General features: G+C 40.2%; 1 protein-coding gene across 1 annotated transcript; it reads left to right on the forward strand.

The window, feature by feature from the left end:
• The first annotated feature begins 4,130 nt into the window (after positions 1 to 4,130).
• Positions 4,131 to 5,649, forward strand: GPR85 (G protein-coupled receptor 85). The gene has a single exon (XM_075491562.1). The coding sequence runs from the start codon at positions 4,188 to 4,190 to the stop codon at positions 5,298 to 5,300; it is 1,113 nt and encodes a 370-aa protein (XP_075347677.1). The 5' UTR covers positions 4,131 to 4,187; the 3' UTR covers positions 5,301 to 5,649.
• Positions 5,650 to 23,952: the final 18,303 nt, after the last annotated feature.

Consider the following 23,952-nt stretch of genomic DNA (forward strand, 5'->3'; position numbering starts at 1 on the left):
TTACATAGCAATATACTTCTGTAACATCTCTAAGAGAAAGCACAGACAGAAAAGGTTACAAACTACTGCACTGGATCATTTTTACAATGACGATGGTGTCATATTGTTTACTCTTAATAAAAAATCATAAACCGGAGTGTAAGAATAGGCCCTGACCATGAATATACTATAACCATCCTGTACCACATATTATAAATCTGCTTCCTAATCTGGTATTGTGTTTAATTTTCATGGCATTCAGAGAATTCTTTGCTATCTTAGACAGACCATTAAAGTGCCTGCTCTTGCTGGTTCAGTAGCCACTTCCTTGTCCTTCACATTTCAACATTAAGAATTACTTCAAAAGTCATTGCTTATGTCACTGTGGGTACATATATTTAACAACAGAAAAGGGATAGCTGGAGAGGTCTGCTTAGCTTAGCTGATTGTGACATGAAAAGTGCATCTTGAAGTAGTTAGCTTTATAATAATCACCCAAAATGCCAATTTTTAAAAGTGAAACTAAGCCCAAAGATGAGCACCAACACAAAAGCATCATAATTACATTCACAGAAAAGAAGAAAAAAAAGTGTGGTACCTGAGCTCTCTGCGAGTTTTCCCCTCAAGAATAAATTTTATCTGAAGCAAGTCACATGCTTGAAATGGTACGATTTTGGTTTTAAATAACGGGATTTTCCAGTGGCTGCAGACCTTTGGGCTTGATCAGGCTGTTACCGAAGCTAATTTTGTGGTTTGGCCACCAATTCCAACGACTTTTAGAAAGTGCCAAGAAAAGAAGAACCCAAACTTTGACAACAGCCTTAAAAAATGCCTGTAGTCTACTAACGGTCTCAAAAATGTGACACACATTATGAATCAACCCCATAAATCTGTCCCCCAGAAGGATTTATTCTGACTTGAGCGGAAGCTCCCAGTGAGGAAGTTCCTCAGAATCCAAATCTCTCGACCCAAAATAAGCGGTTCCTCAATTGCCTTGCAGTCAAAACAAATTACTTTTGGGGCAAGCCTTTACGTTCCCGCTTCTCCTGGATAAACTTCCATAAAAACCGAAGAGACGGGAGGGCGGAGGGACGTGCTTTTTTAAGTTTTATCCAAACCCTTCACGTGTCTTCCTGGATTCACCGCGCTGGCACCCAGCAAGGGTCGGGGCCAGCGGGCGGGGAGGCCGGCGAGAGGCCCCTGCGGCGGCCCAGACCACAGGCCGCCTCACGGCGCCGCCGCCTCGACCCACCGGCCCGTATGACATCATCGGGACGGCTCGGTATCGATCCCCACCGGTTAACGGCTCGGGCGCTCCGCCGCGGCGACTGCCACTGTCACCGCTCTCACCCTGCGCGCTGAGGGGAAATGCTCGCCCTGCTACGGACGGAACGGGCTCACATTAAAATTCATCACTGTCGCCATGCAGCGCACTGACAGTTCTGCGCCGGCTTTGGGCTGAATGTTGAGAAGCCCCTTTACTGGCGGCGAGGGAGCCGGGGGAAGGTGCGGTGTCCTAACGGCCCCGCGGCAAATACGCCCCCCCCCCGAACCACGGTACTTTTTAAGGAGCCCTCCCTGGCTCAGGGGTTAGGAAGAAGGAATTCGCCGGGTGGGAATCGGGAGGAAAGAAAACGAGCCACGAGCGGGAGGATCGGAGCAGCGGCAGCCGAAGAAACCGCCCGGTCCGTCTCCTGACAGGCTGCGACGTGCACCACGGCGGCCGCTTCCTAGCCCCCATTTTAAGTGAAAGGGGCGGGCGGGGGAGTTCAAAGGCATAAACAAAGAGCGCAGGACCTAATTCCTCCCCCTCCCTTTCCTCAAGCTTGCTTGCCCAGGCTCGCCAATAAATCCAGCTCGGCTACGCATCGCAATGGGAACGTGCTGCCCGGAGGCTGCCTTCCCCTCACTGAGGAGGCTGCTGCTGCCGCCGCCGCTGCTGCTGCTGCTGCTGCTGCTGCTGAGGCTGCCTTCCCCTCACTGAGCAGGCTGCTGCCGCTGAGGCTGCGTGCCCACCACTGAGGAGACTGCTGCTGTCGCGGAGGTTGCCTTGCCCTCACTGAGACAGCAGCAGCTGCCGCCGCCACCGAGGCTGCCTTGCCCTCATTGAGGCGGCCGCCGCTGCTGCGTTACTGGGAGAGATTGTGCCGCTGCGACAGGGGAGGACGGGGCTCGGCGCGCAGGGAGGAGGCGCAGTGAGCATGCGCCGCCCGAGCCCCTGACTGGGTTCTCAGTCAAGGTACCGAGGCAAAAAAAAAAAAAAAAAAGGAAAAAAAATAAAGGAAAAGGAAAGGATTGAGAGAAAGAAGAATGAAAGACGGGAGAGGAAAATAAAAAAGGTTCTAAAAGAGACCGCCAGGATAAAGCAGCCCTCGGTCGGCGGGAAGGAGCAGCTCTGGCATGTGGGGATCTCCGGCACCAACAGGTAGGAGGAGAGGGGCTGGGGGAGTCTGGGGGTGCCGAGGGCTGCCGCAGCTGCAGGTGCGTGTGGGGAGGGCTCCCCCCCTCAGGGAGTGGGTCTGGGGGGGTGATTTCTAGAGAAGCGGCATGATGGAAGTGTTCACAGACAATGCCTCTTCCGCTCTCCCGAGCTCCCCGCCGCGGGAGGCTCTCGCATGGCTCCTCCGGCAGATGCGGCTGCCAGGCAGCGGCACCCGGGCTCCCTTGCAGCGCGGCGCAGTCCAGCCCTGCATGGCCGTGCGTGGGGGGGAGCGGGTGTCTTCGTGAGTGTGTCAGTGTGAGTGTGTGTGTCAGTGTGAGTGCGTGTGTGTGTCAGTGTGTGTGTGCGGAGGTAGGGCCGGCCGCGCGGCGGGGACAGCTCCACAGAGGAGGGGAAGCGGCGGGGCTGGCGGGAGGGGGGAGGGGGAGCCTGATTTCATGGTTTTAAAACGATGCCATGATCTGATCAGCCTCTGTTTACACAGCAGCAATCAGGCTCTTTTGTGGACGGTAAGAATGGAAGGATTTTGCTGGGATTCAGTGGGAATATCCTTTGTACACCCGAGGTGGCATAGGAAACACTTCGTGTGAATAACGAAGGAGCCTGATCATGCCTGCTGTGGCTCCTGTCCCTGGCTCTGGAGGGAGAAAAAAAAAAAAAACAACAAAAAAACCCCAGCAGCAGCAGACAGTTCTTTAATTTATTTTATTTTATTGCATGAAATGTGTTCTGGTACGATTCACTGGGAGGATTAGTGGGAATCGCAGAGCCCTAATTACCTAAAAAAATCCATTTATTATATGTTTATTTAAGCATAACTGAAACCAGCCTTCCCGAAAGGATGGGCATTATATATTGGGTGGGTTGCCTATTTTTGCTCAGTATTTACACTGACCGTTGCTTATTATGAATTATGTTGAGGCTTTAAAGATTTGCATTAAAGCGAGGGGGGGGAGACCCTGAAGCATAGTGCTATTGACTGTCTGGCATACCTGTTTATTTGAAAGCCTAAATGATAAAATTATGGTTTATAGGAGGAAGGGAGGGGGATAACGAATACTGTTTCTCTTACAATGTGCATGAACTAACACAGTGTGATTAATGTGCTTTGGTGACTTGGGTTAAAAAACATAAATTCTGCAGGGTTTCTTTGGGTGTGATCCGTATCAACACAGCAGCTGCCTCTAAAACATTGACAAATACTGTAGCCATAAAATAAATGTAGGTAATGTCAAAATATCAGCAGTCTTTGGGGATTTTCTTAAAAGATGTCAGTGATTAACTCTTGGGCTTGCAAACTGGGAATCTTTTGATTCATAAAATCTCCGAGGCTTTAACTGTAAAATTATATATGCTACCAAATATAAGGGGTACCGGTCAGTTCTGAAACTGTAACAAGCCAAATCTGTGAAATGTCAATAATCAATCATGCTAAACAGTAAGTATAAAAAAAAAGCCTCATGATTTTTAAAAACAAACAATAGTACTCAAATTTACAACTTCATTTGGTTCTCCATAAATTAACATCTTTGTTAGCACTTTCTGACATAATTTCTTGTTAACTTAAGAACTGATAGCTCGATTTTTTTTCAGATATTTTGATGGCATGACAAATCAGAAAGAAGAGGATGTACTGTATGACTAGACACAAGATCAGTTCTGTTTGTGGATTACATTTTCAGTAAGATGTATGGATCTATTTTTTCCTTGTTCTTATATATAGATCATGAGACTTGACTGAGGCAATATACATATCATCCATCCATCTATGGCGAACTACAGCCATGCAGCTGACAACATTTTACAAAATCTCTCTCCTTTAACAGCTTTTCTGAAACTGACTTCACTGGGTTTCATAATAGGAGTCAGTGTGGTGGGTAACCTTCTGATCTCCATTTTGCTAGTCAAAGATAAGACCTTGCATAGAGCTCCTTACTACTTCCTGTTGGATCTTTGCTGCTCAGATATCCTCAGATCTGCAATTTGTTTCCCATTTGTTTTCACCTCTGTAAAAAATGGCTCTACTTGGACGTATGGGACTCTTACTTGCAAAGTGATTGCCTTTTTGGGGGTTTTGTCCTGCTTTCACACTGCTTTCATGTTATTCTGCATAAGCGTCACCAGATACTTAGCTATTGCCCACCACCGTTTTTATACGAAAAGGCTGACCTTCTGGACTTGTTTGGCTGTTATCTGTATGGTGTGGACCCTCTCTGTAGCCATGGCTTTCCCCCCAGTTTTAGATGTGGGCACCTACTCGTTCATTAGGGAGGAAGACCAATGCACTTTCCAGCATCGTTCCTTCAGGGCTAATGATTCCTTGGGATTTATGCTTCTTCTTGCCCTTATCCTCCTAGCCACACAGCTTGTCTACCTCAAGCTGATATTTTTTGTTCACGATCGCAGGAAAATGAAGCCAGTCCAGTTTGTTGCAGCAGTGAGCCAGAACTGGACTTTTCATGGTCCTGGAGCAAGTGGTCAAGCAGCTGCTAATTGGCTGGCTGGATTTGGAAGGGGTCCCACACCTCCAACCTTGTTGGGAATCAGGCAAAACGCGAACACCACAGGCAGGAGAAGGCTACTGGTTTTAGATGAGTTCAAAATGGAGAAGAGAATCAGCAGAATGTTCTACATCATGACATTCCTCTTTCTGACCTTGTGGGGTCCCTATTTGGTAGCCTGTTACTGGAGAGTTTTTGCAAGAGGGCCTGTAGTACCAGGGGGATTTCTAACGGCTGCTGTCTGGATGAGTTTTGCCCAAGCTGGAATCAATCCTTTTGTCTGCATTTTCTCCAACAGGGAGCTGAGGCGCTGTTTCAGCACAACCCTTCTTTACTGCAGAAAATCCAGGTTACCAAGGGAACCTTACTGTGTTATATGAGGGAGCATCTGTAAATCTTTAGCCTTGTGAAACACTACCATTCTCTGCTAAGCAATTGTGGCCTGTAGCCATGTCTTGAGAAGAAAATCAAGAATGGGATGTCAGCAGTTGTAAGGATTTGGGCAACATTCTGCAGTCTTTGCAATAGCTCACCTCTAATCCTATTTTAAACCTAAACATGTTCCTGCTGACCACTGCTGAAGGTTTGTAATTAAGAACAAAGGACTGAACTACTGCCCTGAATTCCTTTATGTGGTTGAAATCTAGATTATGAAAGTAGCAGGTGCTAAGTATCAGTGCTAAATGCTGTGTATATCACTACATAAAATAAGACCATCAAAAAGATTAGCATTGGACATCTTAATAAATTAAGTTGATATGAGGTTAATGTGTTGATAAAACTAATTTTAGACATCTGAAGACCTTTAAAACATTTCATACAATTATTGTTTTGCAAAGACTGAAAACTGGGGACTCAAGTACTGTAACTGATTAAAGATGTGCCATGCATTATTGGATTATCACACTTACAAATCTGTTTGCCTTGTGAGTAAGTTTTGGGGAGCATTCCAAAGCAGTATTTTTGTTCAGATTTAGACTTTACTTTTTTTTCCAAATATATTACTCTTTCTAAATACCATTTTCCTTAACAGTGAAATTACTAACATTTAACTGTATTCTGTGGTTTTTGCTGATTTGGTATAAAGTTTAATAGACTCTTATTTATATTTTTTAAAAAGCTAGATATCAGTCTGTTAGGCAACGTTAATGATAATATCCAGTCATAATTGAACAGTTCTAATTATACAGAATAAACACATGTTGCCTTAAAGGGTTATCTAGTATCTTCCATTTTGTTTAGCATTGAAGCAAATAAGCAAGGAAAATTGAATCAATAACTCTGGTCAGTCATTTGGGAGTGCATGAAAGATCACTTAGTCCTCTTTTTTCCTTTTTACTCCAATGGTTCCCAAAATCAGTATGCACATCACTGGGATGATATGATTTTTTTCTAGGTGTGCCGCCCTTTCTAGTTTGTTCTGAGAAACACAGGCAGTTGATGTATGTTTATATTTTAAGACAGCTGTCATGGGGAGACCGCAGCCTTAGTATGATATCTTGCACAATTTGTGAAGCATTTATTCTACTGAAGGCACAGTCTTGTTTATATTTTCTGCACATTTTGGTGTATTGGTTGTTTTAAATTATTTAAGTTTTAACTTGTGAAAGCATATAATATGATTTCTTAGTATTTTAGAAATACATTAAGAGTCTGTGAGTCTTTCCTTCTTTAAGATACAGATGTGTGGATTTCAATATAAAGTTGCATTTGCCAAAATTTACCTGTGTAGCTTGTTAATTTTCTTGGAATAAAATTTTACATTTTTCCAGTTATACAATTAACCTTTTTAATTTTGTCTAGTGAGCTAGCATGAAGTACTGAGAATGTAGCCATTATGAATTATTATCCTTTGCAGTCACTGTATTCCCAAACTGTAAATGCATGAATGATGGGGACCACAGGATTGATAAATGATATTATCTACAGTAGCACTATTGTGTAGTTTATCATAATTACCCATCTATCTGTTCTAATATGTCAGTTATATTTAAAGTTACAACACAGTATTTGACATTAACTTCACAGTTTAATTTTGGAAAATGTGTATATTTGAAGCACAACATCATGAGTTGGTCAATCATAAAGAACACGGAGTTTTCTTAATTTTTGGAGAGACAAGACTAGAGGTCTTAATTCAGTATTGGTATATCTTGTCCTTTGTTGTAGTTTTATGACCAGCAAGTTAATATATACATACACAAGCAGCAGTCAATAATGGAAATGCTTAAATTTGTATGATAACATTATACAACATATGCAACAATTCAGAGAGTTGTGTCTATATGTGATCAGACAACTTGATCAAAGATTTAGTGAGCAATCTGTTTGACCTCACTTACACTTTTATACTGAGGTTGATTGGTTGAGAGGCATGGCTTTATATACTGTGTTGAAACAGAAAAATTGCTAAAATAATGAGTCCTCATCAGTACAAGAATGTTTCAGAAAGTAATTTGAAACGGGACCAATAAACTTCTACCAAAAGGACTTTTTTATTACACTGAAAAAGGCTTTGAAATTAAGGTAGTTAAGCAATTGTCAAAGATAGCAAGAGTGAATAAAAACTGAATCGTATGTTGAGAAAAATTCTGAAAGTTATCCCACTTAAGTTTATTAAAAGGTTGATTGGCAATAACTTCAGTCTAATTTCTATAAAATAGTAACCTTTACAAGGAACATTGATATTACATATTGTAATAAAGAAGTACATATAAATAAAGTTGTAAATAGTGTTATAGTTCTAGAAGTAGACGGTTCTAAAGATTAGCCAGAAAATTTTCACCTATGGAATTTCAAAAGCTGTAAATTTGGGGCCTGACCTAACTCCTAATAAAGTCAGTTGGTGTTTCCCATTAACTTCATTTGGAGCAGAAGCAGGCCCTAACATTTCTATAGTACTATGCTTCTGAAATACTAAGAAGGCTGTATTTACTATGCAGTGGGAAAAGAAAAAAAATAAAAACAATTTAAAATTATTTCCCTGGAAGTTTTGCAAGCAGTAACTGATGTAAATTAAAATAATAAACAGTAAACAAGTCTGAAAGCAAATATTTTGCTAAATGTTTTTCTTTTGATATGAATATAATTCCTTTGGCTAACTGAAAAACATGCAACTGTATTACTACCTGACAGAGGAGAGGAACTTTTTTTTAAGTGAATTTTTGTAATTGTTCCCGTAAGAAGTCTTGTGACCAAAGTATTTCCTTTTATTTTCTCCAGTGTTAAAAGAACAAGGGGATTTTCAGTGAAATTAAAAGGCAACGTATGAAGTAACATTTTATGCAAAGTTATTACTCAGTGAAACTCACTGGCACAGGATGTCAAGTAGTTTAGAGAGATTCCTACAGGAATTACACGTATACATGAATTAAAGCAGTGCTTGCAGTTTTTGTCATCGGTGTCATTTTGATCCTAGTCAGCATATCAAACCTAATGTATTAAGGTATAAATTCAAAGGAGCAAGAAGGTTTATTCCAATTCAGTACACTGTTGTGTCACAGTATGAAAAGCCTTTTGCTTTCATTTTAGTACAGGAGTTAAGCTGTTGCCAAAGCTAGAATACAGGGCTGGTAGGTTACTCTTTTCAGAATAGCAATAGAATATCACACTATTTTATATCTGCATTGTTCTTTAATGTTCATGGGTAATGTGAAGTTAGCAGTTTTAATTTTTCTGGTGGCAGAAAAAAAGAGTAAGAACAGATTCCCTGGAGAAAAGACTGTCTGCCCTTGTTGCTTTCCTGCCCTCTGTTGCCCCACTAGCCCTGTGGCAGCCTCTCTATCAATCCTTCTTCAAGATTAAATGTTTCATATACTGAGTCTTATATTTCTCCTGCTCCTTAAGAAGTGTCTCAGCCATCCCTCCTCCCTAGTAGATAAGCTCCTGCAGCAGCTTCCCAAGGTTTGTCAGTGTCTGGGTTTCCTTCCTGAAGAGAGAGAGACCGCCAGTTCCTTCCAGCTGCCTTTGTAGTTTGTGGAGTCGTCGTTCCATGACGCTTGGCTAGTGCACTGGGTATCTCTGTCTTTTGGCTTCGGTCATGAAGCAGATGCTATCTAGGTTATGTAGAGAAAAATGAGAATAGGGAGGGGGCAGCAGGAAACAACTTCCCCTCTCCCAACTCCTTCATAAAGAAACCACTGATATTGTTGCATTGCCCAAGAACATATGATTTTTTTAAAGCATATTTGGTGCTAATGACCCTCTAAATGAATAAAATGTACAGTTAGCCAATTAATGCTAATTAATTGGCTAGTTAATGCTGGTTTTGGTACAACTACAAAATATTATTACAAAATGGCTTTCCGTCAGTCTCTAGGCCTTGGGGGCAGAGGAGTCCACTGTATCTATCTCTTTTTAAGCGCATTGAGTTTGTTCACTTGTTTTGTCTTTGCTTTGCCTTTCAAGCATGTGAACATTTTACTTATATTAATAGGAGTCCAGTATTGCAGCAAGCTGTTATTATTCATGGGTTTAAAAAATGAAGTAAAAGGGAACTCTCATGATTTTCGAGGTGAATTAGAGAGGTATTTTGACAAACAATTGTTTTTTAACAAATGTTGAATAAAACTGGGTTGCAGGGCTCTTTCATAGTTACGCAGTCAGCTTTCAATTGTTGAAAATAGAAATGGAGTAGACTAACCCGCGTAAAGCTATAAACATAGGTAATACAAAACATATGCACATTAGATAAGAACTTCCTGTGTTTATTACATTTATCGAGGAATGAAGTTAAGCTGAAGTAAAAAGTGAGATCAGAAATTCAAAGAAAAATGGTGGGTGTTTTTCCTTTTTTTCTGCTCTGTTTTAGCATAGCACTGCTAATCTGCAACCTGGGTTACACACCCACAGACAACCGAGAGTTGACTGTACAATTCTGCATACCACATAGACAACTTCCTTCTAGTTTGTATTCATTGAGAGCTGTATAAGTGCACACTACTAATCTGATTGACTTTTCAGAGAAAAGAGAAGGCTCAGTCTGAGATACTGTTCTTCAAAACTAAAATTCAATATATGTTCTCTGCTTTTGTTTACTGAATGATTTTGAGTGTGAAGAAATCAGTGATCTAAATCAGTAATCATCATAAGCATTCTCTGGCCATGACCATTAACAACAGGATAAGATGAAATTTTGCAATGCATATGACAGCTACAAAATCAGAGAGTTTGATATTACACACCATGACTTTCCTTGAGTGGCCTGAAAATAGCTCATGCTTTATATTTAGAAAAAAATATGATGAAGCTGTCCATTTAAATGGATAAAGTCTTCAACTAGCCAGCATGGAAAAAGAAGGGTGAATTTTAAAGATTGCTTGTTATAAATAGTGAAGAGTTTTTGTGGTGTTTTTTGTTCAGCTGAACTGTGTCATCACGTAAGTATATGATGATCAAAGGAGTGCCACAGTAAATAAGTTAGATTTTTTACTAGTCTAAAAAGGAAATAAGTAACAACAATCTTCAGCCATTTGAAATAAAATAATTGCAGTCATCCGTATGTTTCATAAAATTTAGATAACAAAACTATTATTGCCGTTTTCAGTACTTAGTGATTTTATGTACCTGATGCATTTAAAGAACAATGTCTTTAGACAGTGAGTTGGCTGATGCATCCCAGTGAGAGACTTATTCTTTGTATCACAGTTTTTGTACTATGCTTTGTATATAATAAGCACAAGAGAAATAAAACCAGAATTCATCTGATATAGACTCCAACAAACTGCATTAGCTACAACAAAACTTCTCCAAATATTAGGCAAATTACTGTCTTCAGAGATTATTCAAAATTATCCCTGTGCTAATTCACAAAAAGTCTACTTCACCTTTGTTAAAGAGCCATCTAGTTAAAGATGTGTATTTTTTTCATCCCTTCATTGGTTGGCTAAGACAATTTCTGCTGTAATGTGGAATTAAAAATCCCAAGTACGAAATTATTCATTTGAATTTCAATTATTATGCTACCTATATGTGACATTGTTGTAGTCACATTTTAAATAAATCCACAAAGTTTATGGTTGAAGAATGTAAATGATCACATATGATGCAAAAACCCTAAAAACAATCACCTACTTCCAGTTCATTCTTTCTCTTATTTCCATGGAATGTTCAAGTTTCAGTTTTAGGAATGCAAAGGCAAACTATGAAAAACAAGTCTGTTGGAGGGGAAAGAAAGAATAGTCAGAAATACATCTGTTATGGTTATCTTTGCAATGAAGAGGGTTATCATATATGCATTGCATTTTCTGCATGGTTATAATCAGCTTGCCTACTTTTTGCCAGTGTGTATATGCGATATAGATACAATTCTCATGCCACCATTAACTACAGCATTTCCTGAGCCCTTTTATTTTCATTCTATAGCCATCAAGCTCAGGCATGCTAACATCCTTATGCAAATTGAATAAATTGCTAAAAATAGAAAGTTTTGCACTGTGATAATCTTGGCAGATCAGGTCCTTGAGATAGTTTAAGAGGGTGGCACAGATACTTGATGACTGCTCTAGGCAGTAGGTTGGAGGATACAACAAAGTTTTCACCCCTGTTTATAAGCCAGTTAAAATTCTACTGTTGTCCCGTAGTGAAACCACCTCCTGTGGAACTGGCCCGCCACAGGCCAGTGACCCACTTTATGTTGAGTTTAAGTAGGCTTTGGTTGTGCATACCCTGAGCACTAATGGGTGAAATTCAACAGTGAGCAGAGATAAGAAATGCCTAGAAAACATTCATAGGCTACAGACAGGTGATACGTACTTGTCTTCTCAAAACAGAAGTAACAGAAGAAGCAGAGACCCAGAGGTAAACGTTTTGTGAGCTGGTTCGTATTTCATGTCCTGTTGGCCCCTCAGAAGTGACTGAGAAGATCTGTTTTATTCTTGACTTTGTTTTTTTGGGGAAATGCATGCCATCTCAGCTACTCCATTCCATCCCACCCATTACCAGTTGAGCATTTGATTTTATAGCTTAATCAAGTTTGTATATTCTTTAAAATACATATTTAATAGCAAAACATATTTGTAGCTCTGCACTGATTATGGAGAAATATATCAGTGTATGTGCTTGCTCATTTCCATAAGCATTTCCTGTGTTACAGACACACAAATCCTGGTTTTGAAATTAAGGCACTCTACAATTATGTGTTTCCTGAATTCTCTGTGAAGGCCCTTAATCTTTGGAAATTTCTCCTATTTGATCCAAAACACTCAATGCAGATTATTAGGGCACACCACAGGGAACATTTGATTTCTCTGTAGGGCTGTTTGAACATCATGAAGACTGGAAATGTATATTTAGCTCCTGTATAATAATTTATGGTAATGACTGGGCAATAGAATCGATAGTGATGGGACTGCTAGAATAGGGTATTTCAGTAACTGCAACTTTAAATTACATCGTAAGACATCTAGCACAAAGGAGAAATGCTCCTTTTGTAAGATGATTATGTAAATGGAACGTAAACACACACACAAATGAGTACAGTTCTATAGGATTTTGATTAACATATTCAGTCATAGCTATAGCAAGATGGGCATAAAGCAAAAAAGAAAAAGAGAAAGTAGCATACCATTTGATATGTAATCCTTGTAACTTTGGCTCGATTCCTGCAATCCCTACTCAAGGAAAATTTTCCCTCTCTTTTGTGGAAACTTGTCTCAATAAAGACTATAAGCTCTTGATAATTTATATAAGCGTTCATGTTTTTTACTTGGCTAGTTCTCAGTGAGAGCATGGCAGCAGAGCTTTAAACGTAATCTCTGCTATAGTCTACGTGCAAAAGCAACCTTTTGACTGGTTTCAAGAGGGAGTGTATACGCATATATATACAGACTTTTCTCAGACTCTCCAAAATAATGTAGTGTAGTTGAGACCAAGTAGGGACAGCTCAAGACCTCGTGGAGGGCACAGAGTATCACAGAAGAGTATGATGAGTATAAAATCAGATGCAATGAAGGTGAGGAACATTTAGCAATAGCTTCTTATGTTAATAGTTGTAAATAATGCTTTTGGACTCATTTGTAAACCTCCTTGTAAGTTCCTAAGTGGTGGTAAGGGCATCTGCAGTAAGGTGGGGTGTAGTGCTGCAGCTGAGCCCTTATCCCCACTTCTTTACATAGCGGCAGACTGGAAGCAGTACACATTATAGGCTGGTTCCTGCCCCAAGCACCTTGTGTGGTAGTACTATTCGCTAAACTCAGCAGCCTAAGGATTTACTTCAGATGGATTATTTGGTCACAGTCAAATTTTTGAAACTTGTTTTTCTTTCAGTGTTTTCTGTGAGTAGTTTCTGTTCTTAATAGGTGGAAAGAAGTGCATGTAAAGGGAATGAATGGGTTGAGCAAATCCTTTTCAGCCCAACCTTGGTGTGAGGAATTTCATAAGGATGGAGATAGGCGTAGAAGCTCCTCACAGTTTTACCATATCTCTCAGACACTCTTGTATTTCAGCGTAGTTAGCACACAAGGGGCTCAAATGGTCTGCCCCAGTCAGCATTCAATCTCTCTTTCCAATGTAAATCTCCAGAAAGACAGACACCATTGTTTGTGAAGACTCTTCTGTATAGATGACCTTCCTCTAAAAGGCACATTGTCACAAAAGCTGAGATTTGTTGTATCCTTTTGTATTGGAGAAAACAATTCAATTTTGTATCTTTTGTATTAAAATTTCATGTTAAATTTGCTTCTTAGCATACTAACTTAAAGGCAGTATCACAGAAAAGCTCATTGCCCCCTCCCGACCTGGAAGACCACCAGTCTAAATGGTAAACCCAGTATCAGTGGGAATATTATCATCCTTTGGCATCAGTTAAATAAATGCTGATCCAATAACAATTATTGCAATATTTGATTTTATGAACCCCCTGAAGGGGTTAATTTCCTGCTTTAACATTTTCCTTATGCAAATATCCTCATTCCATTTCATGCAAGGCAGGTTTGGCAAATGTGGATGCTTTGGGTGGTATTGACATCTAAGTTATGCCATCTAAGGACAAGTGCTGGCTGCTAAATAATTTATTTAGTTAAAGTTCAGAAGAGACTGTGTAGAACTAGCTACCACAAAAAAACAAGCAATGTTTTCTTAAGTAATGTATGTGATCCATTAAACATTGGCTTTGGTACCTGGGTATTGTCAGACTTAGCATTCAAACCTAATACAGAATTAGAAACCAAGCTGTCAAGATAATTTCTAGTCACTGAATATAACTATGAAATGTTATTGTTATATATATATTCTACTTGACTGCTTCTATGCATATATTGAAAAAGTGCGTATGATAAGACTCAGATGGAAAAGCCTTGACCATACTGAAATAAGTAATAAAATGCCTTTTGCATTCAGTGAAGGCAGGATTCTATGTATCAACCTTAATTTCTAAAGACAATGGATGTATGCCATATAATGGATGTATACATTACACTCATGTATGCCCAGCATGTCTAAGAGAGGAGTTTTTAAGGTGCAGTTCACATTCTTAAGCTTTTCAGTTCTGTTTTCTTTATCTAAAGGTCTTCATATTATGCTTACAGCAATGAAATCTGAACTCCTGTTGCAATTTGTATTTATATAACCATGTTGCTTAATAGCCTTTTTATAGACAAGTAGCCCTTTGTATTACGTTCTGTGAAAAATCAGCCTCTGTCTAAAAGCAAACAATTAAAAGATAACACAAGATGACTACAGACAAGTGGGATTCCAAGGAAGTTATGAGACAGTGTTGGTAAGCATGATGGGCAAGGAGATCCCAGCATATTCAGGCTTTTTTGCCCCCCCCCCCTTTTTTTTTTTGAGGGGAGAGAGATGATTGAAAAGGAAAATTTTAAAAGAATTGAAAAATAACAAGGGGATGGATTCTCAGAAGAGAAGAGCAGCCTGGGAGAAAGTACAAAGGCTGTTTCCTGAAAATCTAATTGTCAGTGATAATTGTCAGTGATAGCCTGTCAACATGAGCAGATTGGAACCTCTTGATAAAGAAGGAAAGATGATAGCCAAGAAGAGCAGAATGAAGTCGCATCAAAGCTGAAGGAGGAACAGAAAATAACTACTGATTCACAGCCTTAGGTAGAAAGAGGTCATTAAAGGTCATGTTGAAAGTAAGGTTCAATGAAAACAATTGGTGAAAGCCAAGGATTGACTCCAGGTGGTGACTGCAGTCAGTGGGCTTAAAAAGGAGAGGTAGAAAAAGATGGCAGAATAGTTGCCAAAATAAGTAGGATACAGACAGACCTCCATCCCTCCCCCCCCCCTTTTTTTTTTTAATTGAAATTAAGGAAGAGACTGCATAATGCCTGAATTGTTATGGGAGGAGACAGAGGACAGAAGAAGGTGATGAAACCAGCAAAGGATTGGTTGAGGGACAGGAATGGATATTGGAAGGGGTGGTGGGAGGTGAGGATAGCTGAAGGGAAGGCTGGCAGAAAGACCAAATTTGGATGAATGTCCTTGGAGTAAACTGGGGAGATGTGAATTTGAGATTCCAGGAGGTGGAGGACTCTGGGAAAGATGGAAAGGATGACGATAACAAGAAAGGGGAATTACATCAGTCAGGGAAGGGGAGGGACAAAGAAGCAAAGAGCAGTTGTGTTGCAGGAGGATGGCAAGAGCCAACAGTGAGGGTTGCCCAGACAGGAACAGGTTGCTGTTGTCTAGTAGAGGTTCTGCTTATCAATGACATTGTGCTAACCCATGGCAAAAGGAAGCGATGCCAAGGGATTCCAACATTAGTGAGGTCTGGGCAACTGTGGTCTCAGTGTTCTCACTGTCTTGTAGCCAGTATTACATATGAGTTCAGTAGGAGCTTGAAGAAAGACTGAATAGTATCCATTATTTACTATTCTTTCCTTTTTAACATTTTAACAGGATTTTCTGTTCTACTTCCATATTCTTTTTCTTGCTCTTTTTGTAACGTTACTCTACTAAGAAAAACTACATGTTCTTCCTGACAGTATGTATTTAGAGTATGTTGGCCCAGCAATTTTGATAACTTTTAAACTGAATGATAGCTTTTCAGAACAGTGAAAGTGCAGTTTCTGTGCAATTTGAGAGCACTGCAGTGTTTTATTGTCATTATCTCCCATAATGGTGGTATCTTGGTCTGGTGAAGTGACCATTAGGATGAAAGCCAGTAACTTCCAGGTTCTCATTGCAGCTCTGCCACTAACATCATTGCATGGGTGACCTTGGGTGATTTGTATAGGCCAACTTTTCAGCTATCCACTAATTTTAAGCAATCCAAGGAAATTTTAGGTTCCCAGTTTAAGACACTAGTGAATCAATTTCCAAGGGAATGGAGCACCCATAGGTATATATTATGTTAATGTGGTAGGTGTATAAGTGGTAAAATTGGTCAAAAATGTTCTGTTTAACTTGTTTTGCCAAGTTGTGGCCTTCTGCAGGAAATTTCAACTTCCATGTCTCACAGTTTTCCTTCCTGAGAAATTGAAAATATTCTGTGAAGAAAAGTTCTATTTCCTGACCACTCTTTAAGATTAGGGCCAACAGTACTTGTGGATAGTCTTCCAAAAATAAGGTAACCAGATCAGTGGTCAGCTTGAAAATGTGGATTGAAAACTTTTTTTCTGAATAGTTTGCCAGTTGAATAAAATGGCTAATAATATAACTTACTTGAAGGATGAGAGACTTAATTATGTAATGTCTCTAGATTTCTGAAACTCATTATAAATCAGGATTTACCCCCTGTAATTGACAAGGCCATGGTAGGATGCCCATAGCTGCCCTAGGCAAGCAAATAATTGTTGGAGTTTTTTCAGTTAAAGGTTGATGAGACAGTGTGGTGGTCAGCTTTCATTGCTGACAGTAGGCTGCAGCCCAAAAGTTTGGAGACGACTGTGACAGATGATTTGGGATGTTCAGATAACCTCATCTTGCCAAGAGATATGTTCATTAAGTTGTCAAAGAACTGAAATGTATGCATTGCCCATCCATCTGGCATATAATTTAAATACAGCTGAATTCCTGACCTCAGATATGATATAAGCATTTCTGAGTAGACATGACTGATAAATTTGCATAAACAGAGGCTCTTAGAATAAAAATGCATTTTAAAAGGAGAGTAAAAAAAAACACTTCTGTGATCTAGAGACTTGTGACAACATTGATAGATAGTAACATACTCAAATAAAAAAATATTTTACTGAGTACTAAATAATATTTTTAAAATGTTTGCACAGGATTTTTAGTACAATTAATAAAGTCTCTCTGTAGCCTGAAGAAAGGTGTCAGCAGTTGAAGTGCCTGAAACTGAGATACTGAATTCATCACAATGAGTTTTCTGAGGGCTGAATAGATAATCTGCATGATTTTAAATATTAAAAGCCTTTGTCAGGGTAGATGTGCCTGCAAAAATGCAAGCTGGCAGTTACACATGATTAAGTCACAGTTGTCTGGGCAATTCCATATCTGGGTTACCACAAAATATTATAAATAAAAACAAGTATTGATACCTGTTTTTTTTTTTTTTTTAAATTTACTTCTGTCAGGCAGCAATGCTGTCATCAGTTAGGTGGATTTTAGCAATGTTATTTTAACACCTTAGTATTTGAAACCCAATCATTCCAATACAATGTTAGAACCCAAACCTGCAAAACCTGGGTGATATGTAATGACCCTATGGAAATAGTAGCACTGTGGAGGCTAGGTGTGTCCCTGGGCAGTCTGTATGAGCAACCTGGGTTCCCTTGACTGTCAGCAGAGCTTCAGCAAACAGATTGATGGTTTGACTGATAGGTTTGGAGAGAGGTTCTCTGAATCCTGGAGGCTTTCAATGTAGGCACCTAAATCAGAGCCTGAGGCTTGATGGTGAACACTCTTTCAGTCTTTCTTCAGGTCTCTCTGTGAGAACACTGCCTCACTCTCAAGACTGACTGTAACAAAAAGAGAAGACTCATTCTTCTTTATCTGTGCAGGAGAGCTCGTGCATGAATTTAAACTTCTACACAAGCAGATGGCAATATTTTCTTTTCCACTCCCTTTTCTCGGCATGGAGCGCATCGCTGTCTTCGAGTCACGAATCTGGGGATATGTTTATCAAGGGAGCTAATAGCAAAGCCTCCCTCTGCTGTATGAGCAGTTTAGAGAGTGATGTATTTCTCACAGTCTCATGAGGATCTTGAAAACCTGCTTCGCTTGTGGGCCCTTCTGAACAGCCTGTCAATAGCTGTTCCTGCCAGTGAGGCTCTTGTGGATACCCATGGGGCACCCATGTCACCAGTGTGGGTGCAAGTGACCCTGCCTTCTAGGACATCCTCCAAATCCACATGGAATTTAGTAGTTCCATAGGGCAGAGACTTCTGCCAGCACTCACATGAAGAATGTAAATGCCGATGTGTAATGTTTTGCTACTGGAGGTATAGGTAGTAGGTATTTTTATGGCAATTGTCCTACACCACTTCCTCTGCACAAGTACTGCCCCACTCCATGTCAATTTTTTCCTTTCTCCTTTTCCAGTTGCTACAGCCTTGAGACATTGTGTTCTTGGAGGACAACAACTGCATAACTCAACCATATTTGTCCCTATTCAACAAAAATTCAGCAAATACAAATTCATGTCCTGAGGTAGCTCCGTTTGATGCACCTGTGCTTGCTTCCAAGTGTCTCATTGTAGGAGGGCAGAGTTCATTCCCAGGTGAAAACTTAGGTTTACCTTGTCAGGACTGGGTAAACCTATATAAATCTATAAACATTTGCAGCATCTGGTCTTTAGTCTGTCTTTATTGTTCAGCTATATGGAGGCTCAAGAGCAACCTAAAGTGCAAAATGCTCCATGACCCTTGTTCTGTCCATCATAGGTCCTTGCTTCAGCTCACAATGACCATCCCATAGTACCTTCCTACACATATCATCTAGCAAAGAATCCAAACAGACTGATATTCTGGGATACCTCTGGTGGGTTCAAGCCATGCTATGGTTATGCCTGTCCCATTGCTACTGCTTGAAGGGCATGCTTAAAAAAGGTGGCATGCCAGCTCTTGAAAGCCTCCTCCTTAAATGCAGGCTTGCATCCAAGCAGTTCAAGCTGTGGCTGTAAGCCACACACAGCTCACAAGGTGATTTCTACAGTCTGAGGGGGTGAGCAAGTGCTTCTGTACTCAGGAGCTGTGGTGGCATGGGCATGTCCTTAGCCAACTGGTTGACTAGTCAGGATACTCATACCTTTGTCGTCATTGCTCACGCCTCTAACCCAAGCAGCACACTGAGCAGCAAGAGTTGACTCCGAGGACCAAGGAAAGAATATGGGCACTGCAGGGTGGGCAAAGGGAGGAACTGCAGCAGGAGGAAGGAGATGGACATTGGATTTCAGTGTGAAAGAGAAGGACATAGAGATGACAGAAATTATAGTGTCAGGAGGCAGGGTACCTAGGAGCAGTGTGGATGCTTGGGGAACAGAGGTGATGTGGGCAGACTGCAAGAGACATAAGGGTCTTGGGGCAAGCAGCAGAAGAAATGCATGGGCAGGTAGGCGTGTGGGTCTGGGTGGGAGAGTATGGTGGTTTGAAAGGCTGCTGGAATGTAACCATTCATTAGTAGCCATTCTGTGCATTGGGAGGTCAGTTTAGACACAGACAAGGTGTCTTTCGTTTAGGGGGAAATGTGAAACATGCTTAAATATGAGATAAATGCAGCCAGAAAGTTCTCAAGGAGTATGAGGGTCAGTGGCGATTGGACCTGGTTATCCTGTTTTTTCCAGGCCAGCTAGCAATTCTGCTGCACAGCCCATTGAAGGCAGGACAATGCAGAGGGAAGGTATGGGAGGCCATACTTGAAGGAGGTGTGTGATCTGATGCTTCCCCTGCAGCCTCTCTCAGTGTGGTCCTGCGAGGCCTTAATTGGAACTGAAAACTGCTGCTCCTTCTCAGAACTCCTGAGGGAGAAAGGGAACAGCATTGCCTTGTGCCCTCATTGGGATGATTTCTTTCCTGCTTTTCCCCCATGCGACACAAGCAGGGAAATTAATATTCCAACCCATTGAGCCTGCTTGGTGAATCTGGCACAGCATTATTTAAGATGACTGAGATTTTTAATTTTTTTTTTAATTGATTCCATCTAACTCAGCATTTGAAAAACCTTGAAGATCATGTTATGTGCACAAGCACACTTAATTTGTTTGTTGCAAGGACCCCAGTCATAAAATGTGTATATCCAAGGCCATTGTGGAATTAAGACTTAAGCCATTTAAGCAAGTCTGCGTGTGAGTAAATAACATTCAGCCTCCTGGTGCCCAAAAAGTATCCAGGCAGAGCCCAGAGAACCGGAGGTTTCAGCACAACACTGCCCTCTGGAGCATTCTGAATCACTACCATCGCAAACCAAATAAAGGACATAAAGGAGAAAAATAGCAAAAGGCCTTGGTCTCCAATGTAAAAATGAATAGCACAGTGCCCACAGTGCGATGAGTAATTAAAGCAGCTATACTGCAAAAGCAATGGAAATATAAAGACATTCATCCCCATCACAAATACCAACAAATGTTTTTCAGCATTGAATGGAAGGTGGAAAGAAACCGAGAATTTTAAACAGACCTGGAAAGAATGACATACAATAACAACAATGCTTTTTAATTTTGCTTAAAAGTGTTGGCAGCATTCTAACAAAGAAAAATCAACAAGCTATTGCGAAGGAAAAAAATAATTTGCTCTCTCAAAAATCTATTTTAGATCTTTTTCTGCTATGCATCCTTTCACATTTTGATAGTGTTTGTGTCAACGCAAAGATGATATGTTACCTTGTGCTGTCAAGAGCTTACCAAAATAAACCTCATCAACAAAGCATTAAATAATAATATCACCTTTCCCCTGAAGTTTTGATATTCTCTGTGATGTACTTACGCATATTTTTAAAAGAACTTAAATTATTGATTCCCTCCTTCCATCAAACCTGTCTAACCAGTGAAGTAGAATGCAGTCCTGTACTAAGCTGTGTTAAAGAACAACCCACAACCCTTAATTGAAAGTATGGGCTTGTTAGAAGTGAATTTCTCGAATTTATGAAGGGCCTAATCTTGCAAATACAGCCTATAACCAGTAACAACTCATCATTGCTGATATTTCTGATAGCAGATATTATTCTCAGTAATATGTGTGCACAGAATTGGAGTCAAGGATGTAAGAACCATGTTCCAATACCTGCTTCTCCACCCAGTATTTTTCTGTTAAAGTGAATGATGGAAAAGCTGAGGTTGGAAGAGACCTCTGGAGATCATCTAGTCCAAACACTTGCCCAAAGGAGGGTCAGCTAGCGGAGGTTGTTCAGGGCCACATCCAGTCAGGTTTCGAGTGCTTCCAAGGATGGAAGGTCCACAACCTGTTCGGGCAACCTGTTCCAGTGTTTGACCACCCTCACAGTAAAGAATTTTTTTCTTATTTTTAAGTGGTATTTCCTGCTTTTCAGTTTGTGCCCATTGCCTCTCATCCTGTCACTAAGAGTCTGACTCCCGTCTTTTTTACCCCCCCAATCAGGCATTTATACACACTGATTAGATCCCTCCTTAAGCAGTCCCAGCTAAGCAGTCCCAGCTCTCTCAGCCTCTCCCCATATGCCAGGTGATCCAAGCCCTTAATTATCTTTGCAGCCCTTCATTGGACTCTCTCCAGTATGTCCATGTCTCATTTGTACTGGGGAGCCCAGCGCCGGACCCAGCACTCCAGATGTATGTCACCAGTGCTGAGCAGAGGGGAAGGATCACCTCTCTCAACCTGCTGGCAACACTCCTCCTAAAACAGCCCCAGATGCTGTTGGCCTTCTTTGCCACAGGAGCTTATTGCTGGCCCATGTTCAATTTGGGGTCCATCAGGATCCCAAGAGCCTTTTCTGCAAAGCAGCTTTCCAGCCTGTCAGCCCCTGGCCTATACCGGTGCCTGGGGCTCTTCCTCCTGAGAGGAATTCATAGTGCAATTCAGTATTAACAGGATAGTAGCTGCCAATGTTTGGAAAGAACTGAAATAATGACTTGGGAATAAATGACTTGTGTTACTGTAGTTGAAAGAAAGGTTATTTGAATACCAGTAAACTAAGGGGAATGGATTGCAACAAACGGAAATGGCAAGAAAAGGGAAGCAGTGGTCCCCTGGCGAGTGAATGTATGATCACAGAAAGAGAACTCCTGAATGATTCACTCAGGACTTGGTCTAGTACCTATTCAAGCCAGTGGGAGCTTCCACATGGTTTTGGGGGACACTGAATGAAGCCAAAATGTATCATGAAGAAAGGAAGAAAAGTTGCATAACAATTTTTTTTCTATCCTGCATGCAGCAAAGTAAGCTTCTAGAAATAATGGGAAATTCTGAAGAGATTTCATAAACTGAATTTAGAGTACTAAAAATGTAAAAATGTCAAGTAAGAACATTAGTAGTCTTAGCCTCAGTGAGATAAACAGTTGTTTAGCTGCAAACAATTAATTATGTACATAAATGTTTGTTTGACTGATACATATACAGGAAAGGATATCCAAAGTAAATAATAACACAGAAATTCTACTGTCCTCTCTCCATTGCTCAGGGAATAAAAACTAGCTTGGCACTACAAGATTTAAATTCATGTACATGTCTTAGGCAGTTGACTGCTGTGCAGGTAGGGAAGAAAGAAATGATTATACATTTTACCCTATGAGGCTAGTTATGAAATACTGATACCAACATTGCAGTATATAATAGAGCTAGAAATAATTAACAGGTTTCATCCTTAGTGCAAATGAACAAGTTTAATAACATGTTTTAATTTCACTTCAGATCGAAATGGATTGGATGGGTCAGCTTGGCTGATCTGCGTATGTGTGTATCAAAAAGACTCTTAAAAGCTGCTTTTCCCCTAACAAACTGTGAATTTCCCCAATACTTTATTTTGTAAAATTTATGACACAGAAGCTGGAATTCAAATACCTTTTCCTCTTTACAGAGTACAAGTTGGAATAAAGTTGGAATACAAAGTTTGTGGAGCACATGTCCTGGTTAGGTAGGAGATAGGATCTGAATTTAGGACCATGGATTAGAGCTGCTTTTGGAAGACAACTATGAAGCAGATTGGTCCCTTCATTCCTGTCCTAAAATAGAAATAGATCAGAGAGATCTGAAGTGTTTGTTTTTGCTTCAATGTTTTATTAGAAAATCTAAATTTCCTACACAGCATTCAAAAGTTTACTTATTTCAGTCTTTCATTAATAATTAATCTTAAAACTCTAGATGGGAGATCTTCTCTTTTCAAGGTGAAGAGCTCTTCACCTCCCATGCTCGCTATGCGCAGCATTGTGTATTTGGTGTACAGATACACTGAAAAAAGTTTAAACTTCTTATTTCTGAGTGTCCTTCAAGATAAGATTGCCAAAGTAGAAACCAGTGATCAGAACTCCCTGCAGGACTTACTTTATTTCTTCCCATTGTTTATACAATTATCCCTATCATCCAGCCACATTTTGGTGCATGCCAGCTTTTTTACTTGAGATCTTTTGGATTGTTTCTAGTTTAAATACCTTCAGATACAAAAACTTTAAAGTGTTCCTTTCTAGGTTTGGATAGTCAGATTTGACTTAATTCAAGCTTTCTCACTGATAGTATTGTTATCATTGTCTAATCATTAAAGGAGCAGAAGGTCTTGTCCTCAAGGATATCAGCTTAAGTCCAGCTCGGTGTAAGTATTTAGCTAACTCAAAGGACATGATGTGGCTCATAGTGATTAATAACTGTGTTCTTCAGAAGCTGGCATCTTCACCGAGGTCTACAGTATATCTAATTGAATTGGCCCCACTGAATTTAATCTTAAGATCCCCAACACACCAAAATTAAGAACAATTTTAAGTATAGTTATTAAATCATACTTTCATTTTACTAGGAAATACGGGCATGCAACACTTTAGTGACACACGAGATGAAAGATTAATAATAACTCAATTTAGAACAATTCATAACTTTTCTTTAGAAATAGAATGGCATTATTTAGGAAAAAAAAGAACAATTATTTGAATATTTACCCAATATAGGCTAAGAGCAAGTCCTTATTTGTCGTAGGTCCTCTGATATTAGTGAAATC

Source organism: Mycteria americana, chromosome 1, assembly GCF_035582795.1.
Source record: "Mycteria americana isolate JAX WOST 10 ecotype Jacksonville Zoo and Gardens chromosome 1, USCA_MyAme_1.0, whole genome shotgun sequence".
Taxonomy (NCBI): Eukaryota; Metazoa; Chordata; class Aves; order Ciconiiformes; family Ciconiidae; genus Mycteria; species Mycteria americana.

Excerpts from the sequence above, each read along its gene's own strand:
- GPR85 (XM_075491562.1), top strand. The coding sequence starts at position 4,188 with ATGGCGAACTACAGCCATGCAGCTGACAACATTTTACAAAATCTCTCT.